This window comes from Cherax quadricarinatus, chromosome 57 (genome assembly GCF_038502225.1).
Source record: "Cherax quadricarinatus isolate ZL_2023a chromosome 57, ASM3850222v1, whole genome shotgun sequence".
NCBI lineage: Eukaryota > Metazoa > Arthropoda > Malacostraca > Decapoda > Parastacidae > Cherax > Cherax quadricarinatus.
In genome coordinates, this window is record NC_091348.1 from 15793266 (window position 1) to 15816056 (window position 22791).

Sequence of the window (22791 nt, forward strand, 5' to 3'; positions counted from 1 at the left end):
GTTGATACACTTTCACCTCTCTCTTACTTCTTGTTGCCATTTTCCTCTACAACTAAATAATGATCCGATATATCAGTTGCCCCTCTATAAACATGTACATCCTGGAGCCTACCCATCAACCTTTTATCCACCAATACATAATCTAACAAACTACTTTCATTATGTGCTATATCTTACTTTGTATATTTATTTATCGTCTTTTTTCATAAAATATGTATTACTTATTACCAAACCTCTTTCTACACAGCTCAATTAAAGGCTCCCTATTTTCATTTTCCCCTGGCACCCCAAATTTACCTACTACTCCCTCCACAACATTTTTACCCACTTTAGCATTGAAATCCCCAACCACCAGTACTCTCACACTTGGTTCAAAACTCCCCACGCATTCACTTAACATTTCCCAAAATCTCTCTCTCTCTCGTCTACACTTCTCTCTTCTCCAGGTGCATATATGTTTACTATTATTTTTTTTTATTATCACACTGGCCGATTCCCACCAAGGCAGGGTGGCCCGAAAAAGAAAAACTTTCACCATCATTCACGCCATCACTGTCTTGCCAGAAGGGTGCTTTACACTACAGTTTTTAAACTGCAACATTAACACCCCTCCTTCAGAGTGCAGGCACTGTACTTCCCATCTCCAGGACTCAAGTCCGGCCTGCCGGTTTCCCTGAACCCCTTCATAAATGTTACTTTGCTCACACTCCAACAGCACGTCAAGTATTAAAAACCATTTGTCTCCATTCACTCCTATCAAACACGCTCACGCATGCCTGCTGGAAGTCCAAGCCCCTCGCACACAAAACCTCCTTTACCCCCTCCCTCCAACCTTTCCTAGGCCAACCCCTACCCCACCTTCCTTCCACTACAGACTGATACACTCTTGAAGTCACTCTGTTTCGCTCCATTCTCTCTACATGTCCGAACCACCTCAACAACCCTTCCTCAGCCCTCTGGACAACAGTTTTGGTAATCCCGCACCACCTCCTAACTTCCAAACTACGAATTCTCTGCATTATATTCACACCACACATTGCCGTCAGACATGACATTTCCACTGCCTCCAGCCTTCTCCTCGCTGCAACATTCATCACCCATGCTTCACACCCATATAAGAGCGTTGGTAAAACTATACTCTCATACATTCCCCTCTTTGCCTCCAAGGACAAAGTTCTTTGTCTCCACAGACTCCTAAGTGCACCACTCACCCTTTTCCCCTCATCAATTCTATGTTTACTATAATCCACTTTTCACATCCAACCTTTATTTTACTCCACATAATCCTTGAATTAATACATTTATATTCCCTCTTTTCCTGCCATAGCTTATCCTTCAACATTATTGCTACTCCTTTAGCTCTAACTCTATTTGAAATCCCTAACCTAATCCCATTCATTTCTCTCCACTGAAACTCTCCCACCCCCTTCAGCTTTGTTTCACTTAAAGCCAGGACATCCAGCTTCTTCTCATTCATACCATCCACAATCATCTCTTTCTTATCATTCACACAACATCCACGCACATTCAGACATCCCACGTAAAATTTTCTTCTTATTCTTTTTAGTAATCATTACAGGAAAAGGGGTTACTAGCCCATTGTTCCCGGCATTTTAGTTGACTTTTACAACACGCATGGCTAAAAGAAGACTCCGCCAGGAATTGAACCCGAGTTTGGTAATTTAGAGGCAGCCGTGCTGTCCACTTTTATCTCCATGGGGAAGTGGAACAGAAGTCTTCCACCATAAGCCATGCATGTTGTAAGAGGCAACTAACATGGCAAGAGCAAGAGTCTAGTAACCCCTTCTCCTGTATATATTACTAAAGTTAAAAAGAGAAACTTTCATTTTTCTTTTTGGGCCACCTTGCCTCAGTGGGATACAGCCAGTTTGTTGAAAGAAGAAAGAATGATATACTAATATTATACACAATACAGAAGATTCTCAATGTGTTTATAAGTTGAGGACTTACTGTATTCACATCAACACAAACAACATAGCTCATTGCTACAGCCCAGTAGGACCACATCAACACTCTCTATATGCTTCCATGTTAATATACAGCAATGAGAATACAAGATAAACTGTAGTAATATTTACCTAGTAGAATATTAAAAAGGTGCTTGGCAAATCTGAAAGGATACGGAACATAACCCTATTTTTCCTGTACGTTCTTCCCATTAACATAATGATAAATTCCAAACAGTGCCGATTTTCAGGAATGTATGCCATGTATTACGAGAGGGTTTACTGTATTCAGCAATACACACCTGCATGTTGTCTTTTCTTCCTGCCAACAGCTGCACCAACAACTTCTAGCAATTCATCATCTGTGCATCCATTACGAATAGCATCCCTTGTAGAAAATAAGATAAAAGAAACATTAAAATATAATGCAATTTATTTATTATTTTTTTTAACAAAACAGCATTTATTTATTTTAATCAGGTAGAAAAGCTAAATGAAGAATGATCACAAAACACCTGAGAATTTATAGTACTCACCTAACTGTGGTTTCAGGGGTTGAGACTCGGCTCCTGACCCTGCCTCGTGTATGTGTGTGTTACAAACAATATATATTTATGCAATATTTATTTTATTTTGTCACAGTCTCACCTAAAGCTTGACTTGCACAATGACTAATCAGACAGGTGAATACAGTACTTGCAGTTCGAAATTTAATACACCTTTTGCCATTAAAATCTGGCTTATTGAGCATCTTCTGAAAATGTTTGTGTTTTCACCTAAATGTTATTATTATCTATAGTATCTTAAAAAACAAGAGCTAACCTTGTATGGGTCATAAAATGCTGCATTCTCTTCAAGAGATCAACTGTGGGACCAACAAATATTTTGTTAACATGCTGAAAGCTCATTAAAAAGTCTTTGGCCTGTTGTGACCTGGAGGGAGTCCTGCTGGAACCCAGGGGCTCCTGCTGGAACCCAGGGGCTCCTGCTGGAACCCAGGGGCTCCTGCTGGAACCCCAAGGAGCTCCTGCTGGGACCCCAAGGAGCTCCTGCTTGGACCTCAAGGAGCTCCTGCTAGGACCCCAAGGGGCTCTTGCCGAGGCCCCAAGGAGCTCTTGCTGGGACCCCAAGGAGCTCTTGCTAAGACCCCTGCTTGAACCCAGGAAGCTCCTGCTGGGACCCAGGAAGCTCCTACTAGGACCCAGGAAGCTCCTGCTGGGACCCAGGGGGCTCCTTCTATGACCCAGGGGTCTTCTACTGTGACCCAGGGGCCTTCTACTGTGACCCAGGAGCTCCTACTGTAACCGGGGGACATCCTGATGTGTTAGTCAATAAGGCACTGAGCAAAGACTCCACTCCAGGCAACTGATTTTCACACACACACACCCCGTCTAGTCAGTGTGTGCGCCGGTCATGCCTTCCGCGCTCCGCGAATATGTGTTTTTGAGGGCTACCCAAGTGATCTGAAGGGTAGCTAAGTGTGCTAGGATAGTGAACAATTCCTTGAAGGTTTTATAAACTGCCTGAGCCACATAAGTGTAGGGAGAGCCGCATTTTCGTAAGTGATATAGAAAGTCAAACGTGGTGCGCAGTCAGGGCTGGCAGGCTAGTGTGTGTGCTCAGGCGACGTTGTCACGTGTCACCCAAGAAAGATAATAAAGTGAAACAATCGTGTGACCAGTGAGATAAATACAGTGAATAGGGTACATTATTAACGAGAAGAAATTGAGGTGGATATACGCCAGGACGTCACATCGAGCTGGACAATCTACAGGCTGCTACAGTTGCATTGCAAGTACTGTAATCACCTATTGAGTGATTGCATGGGTGTGGGGTTCCAGGTTTCAATTAACCGCCAAGCTGATTGCGAATGGTCTCTCATAGCACGATAAAGAATAGGCACTCAAGTATTCAACAAGGAATAGCAATTGGTAATCCATTGAACAAGGCGAGTAACTTACTATAAGCTAGGTGGCAGGTCAAGCATAGGCAACATTGTAAGAAGGTGCGGGCCAAGTCCCAGGAGGGTGGGGGTCAGGTCACAAGAGGTTGTGGTCACAAGCGACCACTGAGAATCCACATTACACTCCAAGCAAAAGTCACCTACTTTTCAGACACATCCTAAACCCACACATAATTCCACACATAATTACACACACACACACACACACACACATACACACACACACACACACACACACACACACACACACACACACACACAATACACACACACACACACACACAAACACACACAAACACACACACACACACACATACACGTGCATATACAGCAGGCCTAGTGTCCAATCGACATGTGCCTAGGACAGAATGGCAACTAACACAACACACACACACACAACACACCCCCACACCCCCCCACACACAAACACAATACACACACACAACACATACACTCCCTCCCTCCCCACCGACATCTCACTCCTTCACCTGATCCCTCGCCTCCCTCTTTCACCCTCCCCCTCCCCACCTCTCCCTCCTTCCCCTCTCCCCCTCCCACTTGCTTCTCCCTCCTTCCCACTCCCCCTCCCCACCCCTCTCCCACATAGCCACAGTTCCTCCTCTACCTCCCCCCCCCCACACTCTGACATACACACTACTAACCTAACACACAAAATTACATAGGTTTCCCAATCTGAGGCAATCAGGATAAAACAAAAATGGGTTGCCAGAGAGCAACAAGAAAAACCAAGGGACAGGAGGAGGAAGCTGCAAAGGAAGATTGGGAAGCAGAGCTCATAAAATGGGAACATGAATGGGAAAGGAAACTAGAAGAACTTAGCATGAGAATGGAAGAGAGGATAGTAATGGAAAGCAGGAAGTGGGAGGTGCAAGTCAAAGCAGCAGAGGCCAGGATACAGAGTTTAGAAGAGGAACTGAAAAATCTGAAACAGCCTAAAAAAACTAAAAAACATTTTGGGATTGACAACAGAGACTGCTACCTCAGTCACAAATAAGGGGACTGTAGGGAAAGAAGGAGCAAAACTGCAAGTAGAAGCTCTATCTGTGGAGACTGTAGTAAATGAAAGAGCTAAGCTATATGTGGAGGCCCTAACAGACCACAGCAGAGCCCAGGGAAAGCCGAGAAGGGAAAATGACAGACCACTGAGCCTAAGCACATTAGCTAGTGAAACTGAAGAAAGGAAAGCTGCAATGAAGGAAATCAAATTAAATGAGGGGATACACAGGGATATGCAGTGGGAGAATGAAAGGGTGAGGTCAGTCTTTGTGTATGGGCTCCGGGAAGTTGAAGGGGAAACATATGAAGCAAGAAAACAAGGGGGAAAAAAAGCAATTGAAAGCATCATGAAAGTAATAGGAGAAGACGACATGACCCAGCTGAAAAATTTTCGGAGAATAGGGGGGTTTGTAAAAAAAAGAACCCGGCCAGTGAAAGTGACCTTCAAGGCAGAATCGACTCGGAACAGGATCCTGCAGGAGAAAGCACGATTAAGGGACATGCCGGCATACAGGAAGGTGTATCTCGAGCGTGACAGAACACAAGAAGAAAGGCAGAAACTGAGAGAGATGGTACAAAGGCGAAAGGAGGAATGAGAGGGGATGGAGAAGACAGACAGGAGATCCCAGACACAGGAAGAAGATCAAATACAACCTCCCTCACAGCTTCCTATAGAAGCCTCCCAACCAGGTCAACCCCAGTGCAGCCAAACACTCTAAACCAAAACACCCATGCCACATCCAATGCCCCCACCCACTACATTATAAACTCCACCCCCACAGCAACCATAGTTCCTTATCAGGTCTCCCACTTCCCCAACCCCAATACACCTCCCAGACCACAGTCTTAGAAAAGAAGTTGAAGGTGTGGTATACAAATGCAGATGGAATAACAAATAAGTATGAGGAGTGGCACGAAAGAATCAAGGAGACATCCCCAGACATAATAACACTCACAGAAACAAAACTCACAAGAATAATAACAGATTCAATCTTTCCACCCGGATATCAAATCCTCAGGAAAGACAGAGGGAGGAGAGGGGGAGGAGGAGTTGCACTGCTCATTAAAAACCAGTGGGGTTTTGAGAAAATGGAAGGAATGGATGGCACGGGTGAAAGGGACTACTTAGTAGGAACAATCCAGTCTGAGGGACATAAGGTGATAATTGCAGTAATGTACAATCCACCACAGAACTGCAGGAGGCCAAGAGAAGAATACGATGAAAGCAACAGAGCAATGGTCGACACACTAGCCGAGGTGGCCAGGAGAGCACACATGGGGGAGCAAAGTTACTAGTTATGGGTGATTTCAATCACAAGGAGATTGACTGGGAAAACCTGGAGCCCCATGGGGGTCCCAAAACATGGAGAGCCAAGATGATGGATGTGGTACTGGAAAACCTCATGCATCAACATGTTAGAGACACTATCAGAGAGAGAGGAGAAGATGAACCAGCAAGACTGGACCTTGTATTCACCTTGAGTAGTTCGGACATCGAGGATATCTTGTATGAAAGGCCCCTGGGAGCTAGTGATCATGTGGTTCTGTGCTTCGACTACATAGTTGAGCTCCAAGTGGAGAGAGTAGCAGGAATAGGGTGGGAAAAACCAAACTACAAAAGGGAGAACTACTAAGGCATAAGGAACTTCCTTCAAAACATTCAGTGGGAGAGGGAACTGACAGGAAAACCAGTACAAGAAATGATGGACTATGTGGCAACAAAATGCAAGGAGGCAGAGGAGAGGTTTGTTCCCAAGGGAAACAGAAATAATGGGAAGAACAGAACGAGTCCTTGGTTCACCCAAAGGTGTAGGGAGGCAAAAACTAGGTGTACTAGAGAATGGAAAAGGTACAGAAGACAGAGAACTCAGGAAAATAAAGGGATTAGCCGAAGAGCCAGAAATGAATATGCACAGATAAGAAGGGAGGCTCAGCGACAATATGAAAATGACATAGCATCGAAAGTCAAGACTGACCCAAAGCTGTTGTACAGCCACATCAGGAGGAAAACAACAGTCAAGGACAAGGTAATCAGACTGAGGAAGGGTGATGGGGAATTCACAAGAAACGACTGAGAGGTATGTCAGGAGCTCAACACGAGATTTAAAGAAGTATTTACAGTGGAAACCAGTAGGACTCCAGGAAATCAGAACAGGGGGGTACACCAGCAAGTGCTGGATGAGGTACATATAACCAAGGAGGAAGTGAAGAAGCTGCTATGCGAACTTGACACCTCAAAGGCGGTGGGACCAGACAACATCTCTCCGTGGGTCCTTAAAGAGGGAGCAGAGATATTGTGTGTGCTATTAGCAAAGATCTTCAACACATCATTTGAAACTGGGCAACTCCCTGAGGTATGGAAGATGGCAAATGTAGTCCCAATTTTTAAAAAGGGAGACAGACATGAGGCACTAAACTACAGACCTGTATCACTAACGTGTATAGTATGCAAGGTCATGGAGATCATCATCAGGAAGAGAGTGGTGGAGCACCTGGAAAGAAACAAGTGTATAATTGACAACCAGCACGGTTTTAGGGAAGGAAAATCCTGTCACAAACCTACTAGAGTTTTATGACAAGGTGACAGAAGTAAGACAAGAGAGAGAGGGGTGGATCGATTGCATTTTTTTGGACTGCAAGAAGGCCTTCGACACAGTCCCTCACAAGAGGTTACTGCAAAAGCTAGAGGATCAGGCACACATAACATGAAAGGCACTGCAATGGATCAGAGAATACCTGACAGGGAGGCAACAACGAGTCATGGTACGTGACGAGTTGTCAGAGTGGGAGCTTGTGACAAGCGGGGTTCCACAGGGGTCAGTCCTAGGACCTGTGCTGTTCTTGGTATATGTGAACAACATGACGGAAGGGATAGACTCAGAAGTGTCCTTGTTTGCAGATGATGTGAAGTTAATGAGAAGAATCAAATCGGATGAAGATCAGGCAGGACTACAAAGAGACCTGGACAGGCTGGAAGCGTGGTCCAGAACTGGCTCCTTGAGTTTAACCCTGCCAAATGCAAAGTCATGAAGATTGGGGAAGGGCAAAGAAGACCGCAGACACAATATAGTTTAGATGGCCAAAGACTGCAAACCTCACTCAAGGAAAAAGATCTGGGGGTGAGTATAACACCGAGTATATCTCCTGAGGAGCACATCAATCAGATAACTGCTGCAGCATACGGGCGCCTGGCAAACCTACGGATAGCGTTCCGATACCTCAGTAAGGATTCGTTCAAGACTCTGTATACCATTTACGTCAGGCCCATACTGGAGTATACAGCACCAGTATGGAATCCACACCTAGTCAAGCACATCAAGAAATTAGAGAAAGTGCAAAGGTTTGCAACAAGACTAGTCCCAGGGGATAGTCCTACGAAGAAAGGTTGAGGGAAATCGGCCTGACGACACTGGAGGACAGGAGGGTCAGGGGAGACATGATAACGACATATAAAATACTGCGCGGAATAGACAAGGTGGACAAAGACGGGATGTTCCAGAGAAGGGACACAGACACAAGAGGTCACAATTGGAAGTTGAAGACTCGGATGAATCAAAGGGATGTTAGGAAGTATTTCTTCAATCATAGAGTAGTCAGGCCGTGGAATAGCCTAGAAAGTGACGTAGTGGAGGCGGGAACCATACATAGTTTTAAGGCGAGGTATGATAAAGCTCATGGGGCAGGGAGAGAGAGGACCTAGTAGCAATCAGCGAAGAGGCGGGGCCAGGAGCTATGAATCGACCCCTGCAACCACAAATAGGTGAGTACACACACACACACACACACACACTCACAACATTTACTGCCATATTTACAGCTACTAAAACAAATGAACATCCAACATACGACAAACAGATGTACACTTGCCTTAATGAAACTTCAGCAGCACCAAAGAGGCAGACTTTAAGATTGCCATCAGCTGTTATCCTTAGTCTGTTGCAGGTACCACAAAAGTTTTGAGACATAGAGGTAATAAAACCAATTTGCCCAGCAAAGTCGGGGACTTTGTATGCCTGTTGATAAGGAAAATGCTTTTGTGGCAAATAAACAAAAAATAAGACTAAAAAATAAAAATATGAAACTCAGTACAAAATGCAAAGCATCCAATAGTTTGTCAATGATGCAAATATATTTTGTTGTGTGTCTTGTATTTTGTTTTGTACTGCTGTATTTAGAAAATATACTAATTTAAAAAAAAGGTATAAAAAATGGTTATTTTTTTTGTCACATAGCTCTATGACAGTGAGGGGGAACTGGACACACCACAGGGAAACTAATTAATTTTTAAGGGTTTAAAATATGAGAAACAAAGTAACATATACTGAACAAACATCTCATATCCTGTGCCTCAAATTTGTCTGGTAAACAAAAGTGTGCTTCATGCTCCACTAGGGAGGTTGTTCAATAACAAACTAGGCATCATGAGAGGAGGATACTTTATGTGAAGAGAACACAGGTGTTATTGTATAATATCTCATCTTCTTTCAACAAATTGGCTGCATCTCGCCGAAGCAGGGTGGCCCAAAAAAGAAAACACAAGGTTCTCTTTTTAACTTTAGTAATGTATACAGAGGGGGTTACTAGACTGTATAATATGTATAATGCTGTCCCTGCCATACTAGTAGTGATATTTACAACAAAATATTTTTGTTATTTATTAAGATATTAAAAAATATGCAAATAAAAAAAAAGAAGTAGTTCAGTTCCTGGTACATGTTTCATAATCAACTGCATTGTGGAGAAATATGATACTTAATGGGTAGAAAACACACTGTTATCATTATAAGGGAAAAAATGCCCACAAGGCAGACTGGGGGGTTGAAAAGTTCCACAAAGGCTGCCATTTATGGGTAGTCATATTGAATTATGAAACAAGAGACAGAAGGAGCTTCTCTTGACTTCAAAATCTCTCTTAAATCATATAAGAAAAAAAATTATATATACACCTACCATCCGACTTACGACCGAGTTCGGTTCCGAGAAACCGGTCGTAAGTCGAACTTTACTACTGAATATCAACAAAACATTTTTGTAATGACTTTATTTTATTGTTTTATTTTGGAATTTTATGTTTTACTTTACTTTTTATGTTGTTAGTACTGTATTTTATACTGTAAGGTTTAGGATAAACACTGTGTACAACACAAATAGATGTTTATTTCCCCGAAATTTGGCATAAAAAACACGGTCGTAAGTCGAGTGGTCGTAAGTCGAGCAGGTCTTAAGTCAGATGGTAGGTGTATATATATAATGTATATATAGACAAAGAACAGTACCTTGGAGGTGTCGTTTGTCTTGTCAGACACCTTCATAAGGTCAGGGTACATCTGAGTGATGTTCTCCAGCATTTCCGAGTAGCTCACCATCTTCCTGTCCACCCATCTGTATTTTAAGAGTAGTTAAATTTTTATACATTTTATGATGGTTAGTAGGTAGTAGAGACAGGTGTGCTCTTTCCTTGCTCTAACCGACACCAATAGCTAAGTAAATGTCCATTCTCAGTTTCTCTCTCTCTCTCATAGCTCCCTATTCTCCCAGTCTTTTCCTACTCCATTCCAATTACAATAACTGTCTTGTGTATGTACTTGCTGATAAAGATATTATTTTTTTTTTTCAACAAGTCGGCCGTCTCCCACCGAGGCAGGGTGACCCAAAAAAGAAAGAAAATCCCCAAACAGAAAATGCTTTCATCATCATTCAACACTTTCACCACACTCACACATAATCACTGTTTTTGCAGAGGTGCTCAGAATACAACATATATATATATATGCACCTGGAGAAGAGAGAAGTGTAGAGGAGAGAAAGATTCTGGGAAATGTTGAGTGAATGCGTGGGGAGTTTTGAATCAAGTGTGAGAGTAATGGTGGTTGGGGATTTCAATGCTAAAGTGGGTAAAAATGTTATGGAGGGAGTAGTAGGTAGTTTTGGGGTGCCAGGGGTAAATGTAAATAGGGAGCCTTTAATTGAGCTATGTGTAGAAAGAAATTTGGTAATAAGTAATACATATTTTATGAAAAAGAGGATAAATAAATATACAAGGTATGATGTAGCACGTAATGAAAGTAGTTTGTTAGATTATGTATTGGTGGATAAAAGGTTGATGGGTAGGCTCCAGGATGTACATGTTTATAGAGGGGCAACTGATATATCGGATCATTATTTAGTTGTAGCTACAGTTAGAGTAAGAGGTAGATGGGAAAAGAGGAAGGTGGCAACAACAAGTAAGAGGGAGGTGAAAGTGTATAAACTAAGGGAGGAGGAAGTTCGGGCGAGATATAAGCGAATATTGGCAGAAAGGTGGGCTAGTGCAAAGATGAGTAGTGGGGGGGTTGAAGAGGGTTGGAATAGTTTTAAAAATGCAGTATTAGAATGTGGGGCAGAAGTTTGTGGTTATAGGAGGGTGGGGGCAGGAGGAAAGAGGAGTGATTGGTGGAATGATGAAGTAAAGGGTGTGATAAAAGAGAAAAAGGTAGCTTACGAGAGGTTTTTACAAAGCAGAAGTGTTATAAGAAGAGCAGAGTATATGGAGAGTAAAAGAAAGGTGAAGAGAGTGGTGAGAGAGTGCAAAAGGACAGCAGATGAAAGAGTGGGAGAGGCACTGTCAAGAAATTTTAATGAAAATAAGAAAAAATTTTGGAGTGAGTTAAACAAGTTAAGAAAGCCTAGGGAAAGTATGGATTTGTCAGTTAAAAACAGAGTAGGGGAGTTAGTAGATGGGGAGAGGGAGGTATTAGGTAGATGGCGAGAATATTTTGAGGAACTTTTAAATGTTAAGGAAGAAAGGGAGGCAGTAATTTCATGCACTGGCCAGGGAGGTATACCATCTTTTAGGAGTGAAGAAGAGCAGAATGTAAGTGTGGTGGAGGTACGTGAGGCATTACGTAGAATGAAAGGGGGTAAAGCAGCTGGAACTGATGGGATCATGACAGAAATGTTAAAAGCAGGGGGGGATATAGTGTTGGAGTGGTTGGTACTTTTGTTTAATAAATGTATGAAAGAGGGGAAGGTACCTAGGGATTGGCGGAGAGCATGTATAGTCCCTTTATATAAAGGGAAAGGGGACAAAAGAGATTGTAAAAATTATAGAGGAATAAGTTTACTGAGTATACCAGGAAAAGTGTACGGTAGGGTTATAATTGAAAGAATTAGAGGTAAGACAGAATGTAGGATTGCGGATGAGCAAGGAGGTTTTAGAGTGGGTAGGGGATGTGTAGATCAGGTGTTTACATTGAAGCATATATGTGAACAGTATTTAGATAAAGATAGGGAAGTTTTTATTGCATTTATGGATTTAGAAAAGGCATATGATAGAGTGGATAGAGGAGCAATGTGGCAGATGTTGCAATTATATGGAATAGGTGGTAAGTTACTAAATGCTGTAAAGAGCTTTTATGAGGATAGTGAGGCTCAGGTTAGGGTGTGTAGAAGAGAGGGAGAATACTTCCCGGTAAAAGTAGGTCTTAGACAGGGATGTGTAATGTCACCATGGTTGTTTAATATATTTATAGATGGGGTTGTAAAGGAAGTAAATGCTAGGGTGTTTGGGAGAGGGGTGGGATTAAATTATGGGGAATCAAATTCAAAATGGGAATTGACACAGTTACTTTTTGCTGATGATACTGTGCTTATGGGAGATTCTAAAGAAAAATTGCAAAGGTTAGTGGATGAGTTTGGGAATGTGTGTAAAGGTAGAAAGTTGAAAGTGAACATAGAAAAGAGTAAGGTGATGAGGGTGTCAAATGATTTAGATAAAGAAAAATTGGATATCAAATTGGGGAGGAGGAGTATGGAAGAAGTGAATGTTTTCAGATACTTGGGAGTTGACGTGTCGGCGGATGGATTTATGAAGGATGAGGTTAATCATATAATTGATGAGGGAAAAAATGTGAGTGGTGCGTTGAGGTATATGTGGAGTCAAAAAACGTTATCTATGGAGGCAAAGAAGGGAATGTATGAAAGTATAGTAGTACCAACACTCTTATATGGGTGTGAAGCTTGGGTGGTAAATGCAGCAGCGAGGAGACGGTTGGAGGCAGTGGAGATGTCCTGTTTAAGGGCAATGTGTGGTGTAAATATTATGCAGAAAATTCGGAGTGTGGAAATTAGGAGAAGGTGTGGAGTTAATAAAAGTATTAGTCAGAGGGCAGAAGAGGGGTTGTTGAGGTGGTTTGGTCATTTAGAGAGAATGGATCAAAGTAGAATGACATGGAAAGCATATAAATCTATAGGGGAAGGAAGGCGGGGTAGGCGTCGTCCTCGAAAGGGTTGGAGAGAGGGGGTAAAGGAGGTTTTGTGGGTAAGGGGCTTGGACTTCCAGCAAGCGTGCGTGAGCGTGTTAGATAGGAGTGAATGGAGACGAATGATACTTGGGACCTGACGATCTGTTGGAGTGTGAGCAGGGTAATATTTAGTGAAGGGATTCAGGGAAACCGGTTATTTTCATATAGTCGGACTTGAGTCCTGGAAATGGGAAGTACAATGCCTGCACTTTAAAGGAATGGTTTGGGATATTGGCAGTTTGGAGGGATATGTTGTGTATCTTTATGTGTGTATGCTTCTAGACTGTTGTATTCTGAGCACCTCTGCAAAAACAGTGATAATGTGCGAGTGTGGTGAAAGTGTTGAATGATGATGAAAGTATTTTCTTTTTGGGGATTTTCTTTCTTTTTTTGGGTCACCCTGCCTCGGTGGGAGACGGCCGACTTGTTGAAAAAAGAAAAAAAAAAAAAATATATATATATATATATATATATATATATATATATATATATATATATATATATATATATATATATATATATATATATATATATATATATATATATATATATATATATATATATATATATATATATATATATATATATATATATATATATATATATATATATATATATATATATATATATATATATATATATATATATATATATATATATATATATATATATATATATATATATATATATATATATATATATATATATATATATATATATATATATATATATATATATATATATATATATATATATATATATATATATATATATATATATATATATATATATATATATAATGTATGATTCTTCAATTGATGCTGTTTTATCTAAAGCACTGGAAGTAGAGACAGCAGACAGCTGACTAATCAATATTTCTATAAAAGATTTTAGGTCTATTGCAATAATGTATATACTGTATACTATACTGTATTGAATTACAAAAGTGCTTTATTTAAAAAATTTAGTCAAAATAGTATATTCTTAATAAGTGCTCTGTAAATTGTAAAGGAAAGTTCTGAAATACTCAACTACCTACTTGTTTCCATCAAAGGGCATGTACTCTATAAAGCGTACATCGATATCTTTATGCCGAGTCAGTTCTACAAAGTCAGCTAGCTCGTCCTCATTTTTCCCACGCATTACAACACAATTAATCTGAAATTTGAATACATTTTAAGAAAATACGGATTTTAGCATGTTAGAGATACAGTGGACCCCGCCTTACGAACGCATCGTGTCACGTTAAATCCGCCATATGAAGCATTTGAACGTAAAAATTTTGCCACGCCTTACGTGATTCATCCAGGATGCATCCCACGTGTGGCCTCAGCACTAGTGTTTACAAGCCAGCCAGTGTGGTCGCATCTACGCATACATACGGTACATTTCACATTATCCATGTTTTTAGTGCTTGTAACTGCAAAATAAGTCACCATGGACCCCAAGAAAGCTTCTAGTGCCATCCCTGTGGTAAAAAGGGGCGAGAATTAGTATGGAATTGAAAAAAGAGATTAAGGAAATGTGTGCGAAGTGGGTTGAACTGCAAACCTTTACGGATGAAAATCACCCTGACACAGCTACTGCAAGACCTGTTGGCAACCTGTACAACGACAATGTTATGGCCCATTTTAGGAAAGTCTTAAAGGAACGGGAGGTACAGAGCTCTATGGACAGATTTGTTGTGCGACAGAGGTCCAGTGGCTCAAGCTGGTCCTAGTGGCATTAAAAGAAGGGAAGTAACCCCTGAAAAGGACTTGCTACCTCGAGTCCTAATGGAAGGGGATTCCCCTTCTCAACAATAACTTCCACACTCTCCCCTCCTCCCATCCCATCAATCATCATCAGATCTTCAATAAAGGTAAGTGTCATGTATTCTATTCTTAGTAGAGTAGTAATTGTGCATGTCTTCTTCAGTTTGTGTATTAAAATTAATATTTCATGTGGAATTTTTTTTTTTTTTCATACTTTGGGGTGTCAAGAACGGATTAATTTGATTTCCATTATTTCTTATGGGGAAAATTAATTCGGCTAACGATAATTTCAGCTTACGATGAGCTCTCAGGAACGAATTAATATCGTAAGGCGGGGGTCCACTGTATGTAAGTCAAGCAATTACAGTACACTGAAACATGTAAATGAACAATGCTTAGTAAAGGAAGGAACTGTTCGTTGCATTTGTGGATTTAGGAGGAAAGGCATATGATCGGGTGGATAACGAGGCAAATGTTACAAATATGTGAAATAGGTGGTAGGTTACTAAAAGAAGCAAAAAGTTTTCATGCAGACAGTAAAGCTCAAGTTAGGGTATACATGAGAGAGGGGGATTATTTTCCATTAAAAGTAGGCCTCACAAAAGGATGTGTGATGCCACCACGATTGTTTAAGATATTTAAAGATGGCACTGTGGCATATTTAATGAGGCACACAAGTTACTTAATGAAACTTTACAAGCTTTTAACAATGAAATTTTGCAATACAAGAAGTATTCCCATCTGTTGTTATTTCTTCAGAATTGTTAAAAAACAGTCTTTCATAATAACTTGGTACTGTATATCATTTTCATTTCCTTCCTTAATTTTGTTCTAATATGAACCCATCAAACTAAGAAGGTGCACAAAGCATTAAAGCAGACAAATATTTGTATCTACTGTTTGGTTAAATGTGTCATGATCTTAATCAGCAACCTAACATTTCTCCCTCCTAACAATTCCTCATCACTGAGCAATTGTGTTATGATTTCTTGAGTCAAGTTGTCTTATGGTCATTACTCAAGCTATATTCCATTGATATTCTGTAACCCCAGCATCTTGGAAGCTTAATACGTATATTAAGCATAATATACGTATATTAAGCTTAATACGTATATTAAGCTTAATACGTATATTGACATCTCCTTCTCATGTTACCTGCACTTCTGTAACTTGTCATCAATTTATCACTTATTAAATATTTGAAGATTTATCCATATCATATCAATAAAATTTAAATTGATAATTCAAATCATAATAAATGTGAAAATTACAAGTGAGAAACTAGTAGTATTGAACTGAACCCTTGTCATTCACCTGCAGATGTACACACTATCCACTCCTTCAACACAGCATTAAAAAGAATCAGAATCTAAAGATTACTTAGGTTGAATCTACACTCTTAGAAAAAAATCAATCACTTATGCATCTTTTTAAACCTTTCTTCAATTAATGTACCTTGCCATAACTGGTAGGTCTACCATAATACTAGGTTTAAGCATGCAGAACACACAGACATCCACTCATACCTTTACAGGAGAGTATCCTAAGTTTAGGGCTACTTCAATACCATCCATCACTCTCTCCCAACCACGACGTCGTGTGATAAGTTCAAACTTCTGTGGGATGAGTGTGTCAAGGGAGACATTCAAGTGCGTGAGTCCAGCTCTCTGCAGTTCAGGCAAATGCCTTTTCAATAACAATCCATTGGTGGTCATACCCAACTGCTTGACCCCAAGGTGAGACAAAGACTCTGCAAAGTAAAATACCTGTACTGTAGACCCTTGGTATTTGCAAGGGTTAGGTTCTGAAAGAATGCTGCAAATGCCAAAATACTAATAGTGAATTAATGATAAAAAAACAGGGGTTAGAGGGTTAGGCTCACAGGTCAGACTGAATTCGAGAAAGCAGACAAATATTGTATCTCTTAATTTCTTCTTACCAGGAGAGCCATCCTCCCTGCTCATTTTGCTCTTAGAAACCATAACGTAGGATAGTCATATCTTGCTCTTGATATGGTGATCTCAAAACTATATTTACATCAAGTGATGCCAGAATTAACAGTTGTCCAAGTGTGGCACTGAGAGCAGAGTTGTTGGGCAACTCAAAATATCACTGAGCACTTAATTTCATCTTTGTTATGCTTTTTCATTTGCATTTTTAATTGGACAAATTAAAGACAACCAGCCTTTTAAGATATAAGGTCTATTTACTCTCCTGATTTTCTTGTGGCCATATGAGTCCTTAAAATTGATAACTATGATAAAGTGCCTAACACACTATATTGATACAGGTGCAAAAGTACTACAAAATGTACATAGCACAGTTAAAGTTCTTATTACCTTCACGTGATAGATATAATATTACATGCCACATTAATTCTCTCACAATTCAAAGGGAAGGGAAGTACAGCATATTTAGAAAACTAAAAGAACTAGTTAAATGTAAAGAACTCATCTTAGGTCCTTCTATGGGAGATTTGTACATCTCTCCCCTTTCTCTCTCTCTCTCTTCTCATAGTTCCCTGATATACACATGTCAATTTCCCCAACATCCATCTTCTTTACACAACACTAATGAAAAACCTATTGACCAAAAAATTAAATGTCAAAAATTAAGTACAGCCTTTCCTTTTTTTTTTTTTTTTTTTTTTTTTTTTTATCACACTGGCCGATTCCCACCAAGGCAGGGTGGCCCAAAAAAGAAAAACTTTCACCATCATTCACTCCATCACTGTCTTGCCAGAAGGGTGCAAGACAGTGATGGAGTGAATGATGGTGAAAGCTTTTCTTTTTGGGGCCACCCTGCCTTGGTGGAAATCGGCCAGTGAAAAAAAAAAAAAAAAAAAAAAAAGGAAAGGCTATACTTAATTTTTGACATTTAATTTTTTGGTCAGCCTTTCCTTACTTGGCGACATACTCATTTACTGACAACTCGGACTTACAACGGGCTCTCTGACCAGTATTCATACCTAAATAATGTATGTATATTAAGAGCTGATTTCCTCTATTCTATTTACTACAATATACAGTACACTACTGTATAAACATTTAAAAATATACCAGAAATGTTACAAATGTTGCAAAGGTGACATTAAAACAATATCAAAGATGGTAGACTCAAACCCACTATGATTATAGTATGCTCCTCACTTAGCAACGAATTCATTTACTGACAAGGTCTCGGGAACGGAACTCTGTCGTTAAGCGAGGAGAGGCCGTACTAACCAATAAAGTATTTTTAGAAACTAATAAAGCAAATACACATTCACAAAATTTATGGTTGCCCAACATTCCTTGCATAATGAGCTTTCTATAAGGTAGTTTATACATGTCAGTCACCCTAATTGAATAATAGTATACTGTGCTCAATTTCATAGAAATAAAGTTTTTGCTTGTTTGAAATATGCACAATAAACTGCACAAAAAAAACACAAAACATTGATAAAATCAATAACACGACCTCCAGATTAGGCAGGCAAAATGTATATTTACCAACAATGTGTGTCAAGTCCTTTCTGACCATGGGTTCACCTCCGGTCAACCTGATCTTGTCTGTACCTTCTGATATAAACAACTTTGCCACTCTTATAATTTCTTCTGAGGACAAAAGCCTTTCTTTAGGTGTTAAACTCACTCCCTCTTCTGGCATACAGTACTGGCCTGGGAATAAGTAATTTTATGAGTCATGACATTGCAATACAGTAATAAGTAAGTTAGTTTAATCAGGTACAGGTACACATAAATACAGTTACATAAATTATCATACACAGCAGCATATGTGTAGAATACCTAGGATAACCCAAAAAAGTGATACTGTATGTGAGATAAATGTAGTATGGTACTCGACAAATACGTACTGTATTCCTGCTAGGGAGGTGAACTTGAAATTAAAAAATAATGTATCATTATATAGGTGCTATGATATAGTAAGTACTTATTTATAGTAATTTTTTCTATTAAACAGTTCATAGAACACTGTGCTTCATCATTTTGGCTACTTTCAGGTACAATTACAGTGGAACCTCTGCATTCACATTTAATTGGTTCCAGAAGGCTGTTCTAGTGCCAATCTGTTCTTTTTGGTAGGCTGCTATCACTAACCCTCTTAGGCCCCATGGTGACTTATTTATACAATATAAAAAAAACATCAAAAATTGTGAAGAAATATGAAACAGTTTACAGTGAAGTTCTGGCAGGTCATGTTTGTTTGGTCAAGTGCCGAGCAAATGGTTGACTACCGAGTGATTTATTTACCGAATAAAGCATTCAAATACCGAACTGTTCAAGTACAGAGCTGTTCGAGTACCACAGTTCCACTGTACATTGGAAAATATCAAATACAACATGAGAGGGGCAAAATACACACACACACACACACACGCACAAAATGATTAAAAATGAAAAACGAAGTATTAACCTCTTACCGATTCTTAATTAACATACTTTCAAAGAGCAACATTTAATACAAAAGAGGGACTGATTAAATCAAATGCTTGACAAACAGTTTAATTACTTACATCTGAGATTGCACTTTTCTGTAAGAGATATTCTAAGGTAGGAATGTTGTCGCCCATATGAGTCTGTCAGAAAAGCAGAGAAAGGAAGCGGATCAAGAGCTCTGAGAGCCGCTATTCGGGATGCCTGAAATGAAGATTGTCTGAAATAAATGGCAGAATGAAAGTGGGGGGCAAGGGGGCTGAAGACCCCATAATTTATATCATTTGCAGCAGTAGCAAGAGCTGTAGCTGATGCCGCTGCCTAACGAGTCATCTATATTACAAGTCTTACATCTCCCTCTCTCATACATTGTATGTGTGTAAATATATATATTTATATTTATTAACACATCGACCATTTCCCACCAAGGCAGGGTGACCCGAAAAAGAAGAAATAGTACTTTCGTCATCATTCACTTCATCACTGTCTTGCCAGAGGTGTGCCTACACTACAGTTATCAAACTGCAACATCAACACCCCCTCCTTCAGAGTGTGGGCACTTTACTTCCCACCTCCTGGGCTCAAGTCTGACCTGTCAGTTTTCCTGAATCCCTTCATAAATGTTACCTTGCTCACACTCCAAAAGCACATCAAGTCATGAAAAACCATTTGTCTCCACTCAGTCCTGTCTAACACACTCATGTATGCTTGCTGGCAGTCAAAGCCCCCAAAACCTCCTTTATGCTCTCTCTTCAACTTTTCCTAGGCTGACCTCTACCCCCATCTTCCTTTCACTACAGATTTATTGCTCTCCAATTCATTCAATTTTGTTCCATCCTCTCTAAATGTTTGAACCACCTCAACAACTCCTCCTCAGCCCTCTGGATGATTCATTTAGCAACCCCACACGTCCTCCTAATTTCCACACTACGGATTCTCTGTATTATATTCACATCACACTTTGCCCTCAAACACGACATCTCCATTGCCTCCAGCCTCCACCTTGTTGCAACATTCACCACACATGCTTGGCACCCATATAACAGCATTTGTATAACTATACTCTCATACATTTTGTGCTTCCATGGATAATGTTCTTTGTCCCCACAGACTCCTCAGTGCACCACTCACCTTTTCCTACTCATCAATTTTATGAGTCACCTTGTCTTTCTTTCCCATCTGCTGACAAGTCCACTCCCAAATATCTGAATATATTCATTTCCTCCATACTCCCTCCCTTTATTCTGATATCCAATCTTTCATTACTTACACACACACACACACACACACACACACACTGACGACACTGGAGGCCAGGAGGATCAGGGAAGACATGATAACGACATATAAAATACTGCGCGGAATAGACGAGGTGGACAAAGACGGGATGTTCCAGAGATGGGACACAGACACAAGAGGTCACAATTGGAAGTTGAAGACTCAGATGAATCAAAGGGATGTTAGGAAGTATTTCTTTAGTCATAGAGTAGTCAGGCCGTGGAATAGCCTAGAAAGTGAAGTAGTGGAGGCGGGAACCATACATAGTTTTAAGGCGAGGTATGATAAAGCTCATGGAGCAGGGAGAGAGAGGACCTAGTAGCAATCAGTGAAGAGGCGGGGCCAGGAGCTATGAATCGACCCCTGCAACCACAAATAGGTGAGTACACACACACACACACACACACACACCCCGGGGCCAGGAGCTCGGACTCGACCCCCGCAACCTCAACTAGGTGAGTACACACACGCACGCACGCACGCACGCAAACACACGCACGCACGCACGCACACACACACACACACAATGTGTATATATATATATATATATATATATATATATATATATATATATATATATATATATATATGAGACAGAGACACGGAGACAGAAAAAGAGAAAGAAAAAAAAGACAGAAACAGACAGATGGAGACAGATATAGTATAAACCATCAGTATGATTTGTGGTGCTCAGCAGGAGGATCAAAGGAAGGTACGTCTTAACCTTGAAACTAGTAAATATACTTAAAAAATATTTTATGTCATTATGAAATAGATTATCACTATAAAACCTTTATACAATATTTACATATTTTATGTACTTGTCAAGAAGTAAGTAAGTTTAAATACAGGTACATAAATAGTTAAATTATCAAACCTAGTAACATGTGTAAATTACCTAGGATAACCCCCCTCCCAAAAAAGTCAGATAAAGTAGCTTATTTCCATTGGGGTCAATAATTTACATGGCGATATAGTCGTAGAATATATCTGTACAATTACTGTACTATGAAACTTTGACAATTAAAAAAAAATTATAAAATAAATTTAAATTGTTCAACAATCACAGATAAAAACATGTTAACTAATTTTAAATTATAACAAAATTTTATATATTTCTCATATTATTGATGATATTATCGGTACACAAGATTTTACAATGATGATGATAATAATAAAAAATAATATCGTTACACAAGGCTTTAGCGAAGATGATAATAATAATAATAATAATAATAATAATAATAATAATAATAATAATAATAATAATAAATTATTATTATTATTATTATTATTATATATGGTATTCGACAAATACTGTATTCCTACTAGTCATGCAAACTTCAACTTAAAAAAGAAGTAACTAGAAAAATAGTTCTGTACCTACTACCTTCTTATGTATGAAGGGTTGAGGTAAGGTGTAGGGTCCATTATGGAGTCTGGAAGTGTAGCAGCGAGTGTGTGAGAGTATGGTCCTGGTGGTGTAAGACAGGACAGGAGGACACACACTGGTCGCCATGGTCGTGGGTAGTCTGCTCAGACCATCACTGTATCGCTCAACCTGACTGCCTGGTAGCCTCTGGTAACCCTGCCACCCTGCTTGCATTGTCTGACGCTAGCGTCAGCGTATCTCCCTGTCAGTGTACCTCCCTGTCAGTGTACCTCCCTGTCAGCGTACCTCCTCGTCAGTGCACCTCCCTGTCAGCGTACCTCCCTGTCAGCGTAACTCCTCGTCAGCGTACCTCCCCGTCAGCGTACCTCCCCGTCAGCGTACCTCCCCGTCAGCGTACCTCCCTGTCAGCGTACCTCCTTGTCAGCGTACCTCCCTGTCAGCGTACCTCCCCGTCAGCGTACCTCCCTGTCAGCGTACCTCCTTGTCAGCGTACCTCCCTGTCAGCGTACCTCCCCGTCAGCGTACCTCCCTGTCAGCGTACCTCCCTGTCAGCGTACCTCCTTGTCAGCGTACCTCCCTGTCAGCGCACCTCCCTGTCAGCGCACCTTCTTGTTAGCGTTCCTCCCTGTCAGCGTATAACCCTGCTAGCGCACCTCCCCCCTAGTATACAATCTTGCTAGCGTACTACTACGCCTCTAGTG

General features: G+C 40.3%; 1 protein-coding gene across 5 annotated transcripts in view; it reads right to left on the reverse strand.

Moving 5' to 3' along the window:
* Positions 1-22514, reverse strand: part of Mocs1 (Molybdenum cofactor synthesis 1) — a 35218-nt gene extending 12704 nt beyond the window's left edge. Inside the window, exons 1-8 of one of the 5 annotated variants that reach the window (XM_070097384.1) lie at positions 22085-22514; positions 19500-19623; positions 18475-18642; positions 16510-16733; positions 14269-14387; positions 10224-10329; positions 8815-8960; positions 2270-2355 (exon numbers count right to left, since the gene is read on the reverse strand). In XM_070097384.1, coding sequence (XP_069953485.1) covers positions 2270-2355; positions 8815-8960; positions 10224-10329; positions 14269-14387; positions 16510-16733; positions 18475-18642; positions 19500-19623; positions 22085-22303 — 1192 coding nt within the window. In that variant the 5' untranslated portion in view covers positions 22304-22514. Of the gene's footprint in view, positions 1-2269; positions 2356-8814; positions 8961-10223; positions 10330-14268; positions 14388-16509; positions 16734-18474; positions 18643-19499; positions 19640-22080 lie in introns of all 5 variants that reach the window. The other 4 variants (XM_070097385.1, XM_070097386.1, XM_070097387.1 and 1 more) reach the window with 4 other exon arrangements.
* Positions 22515-22791: the final 277 nt, after the last annotated feature.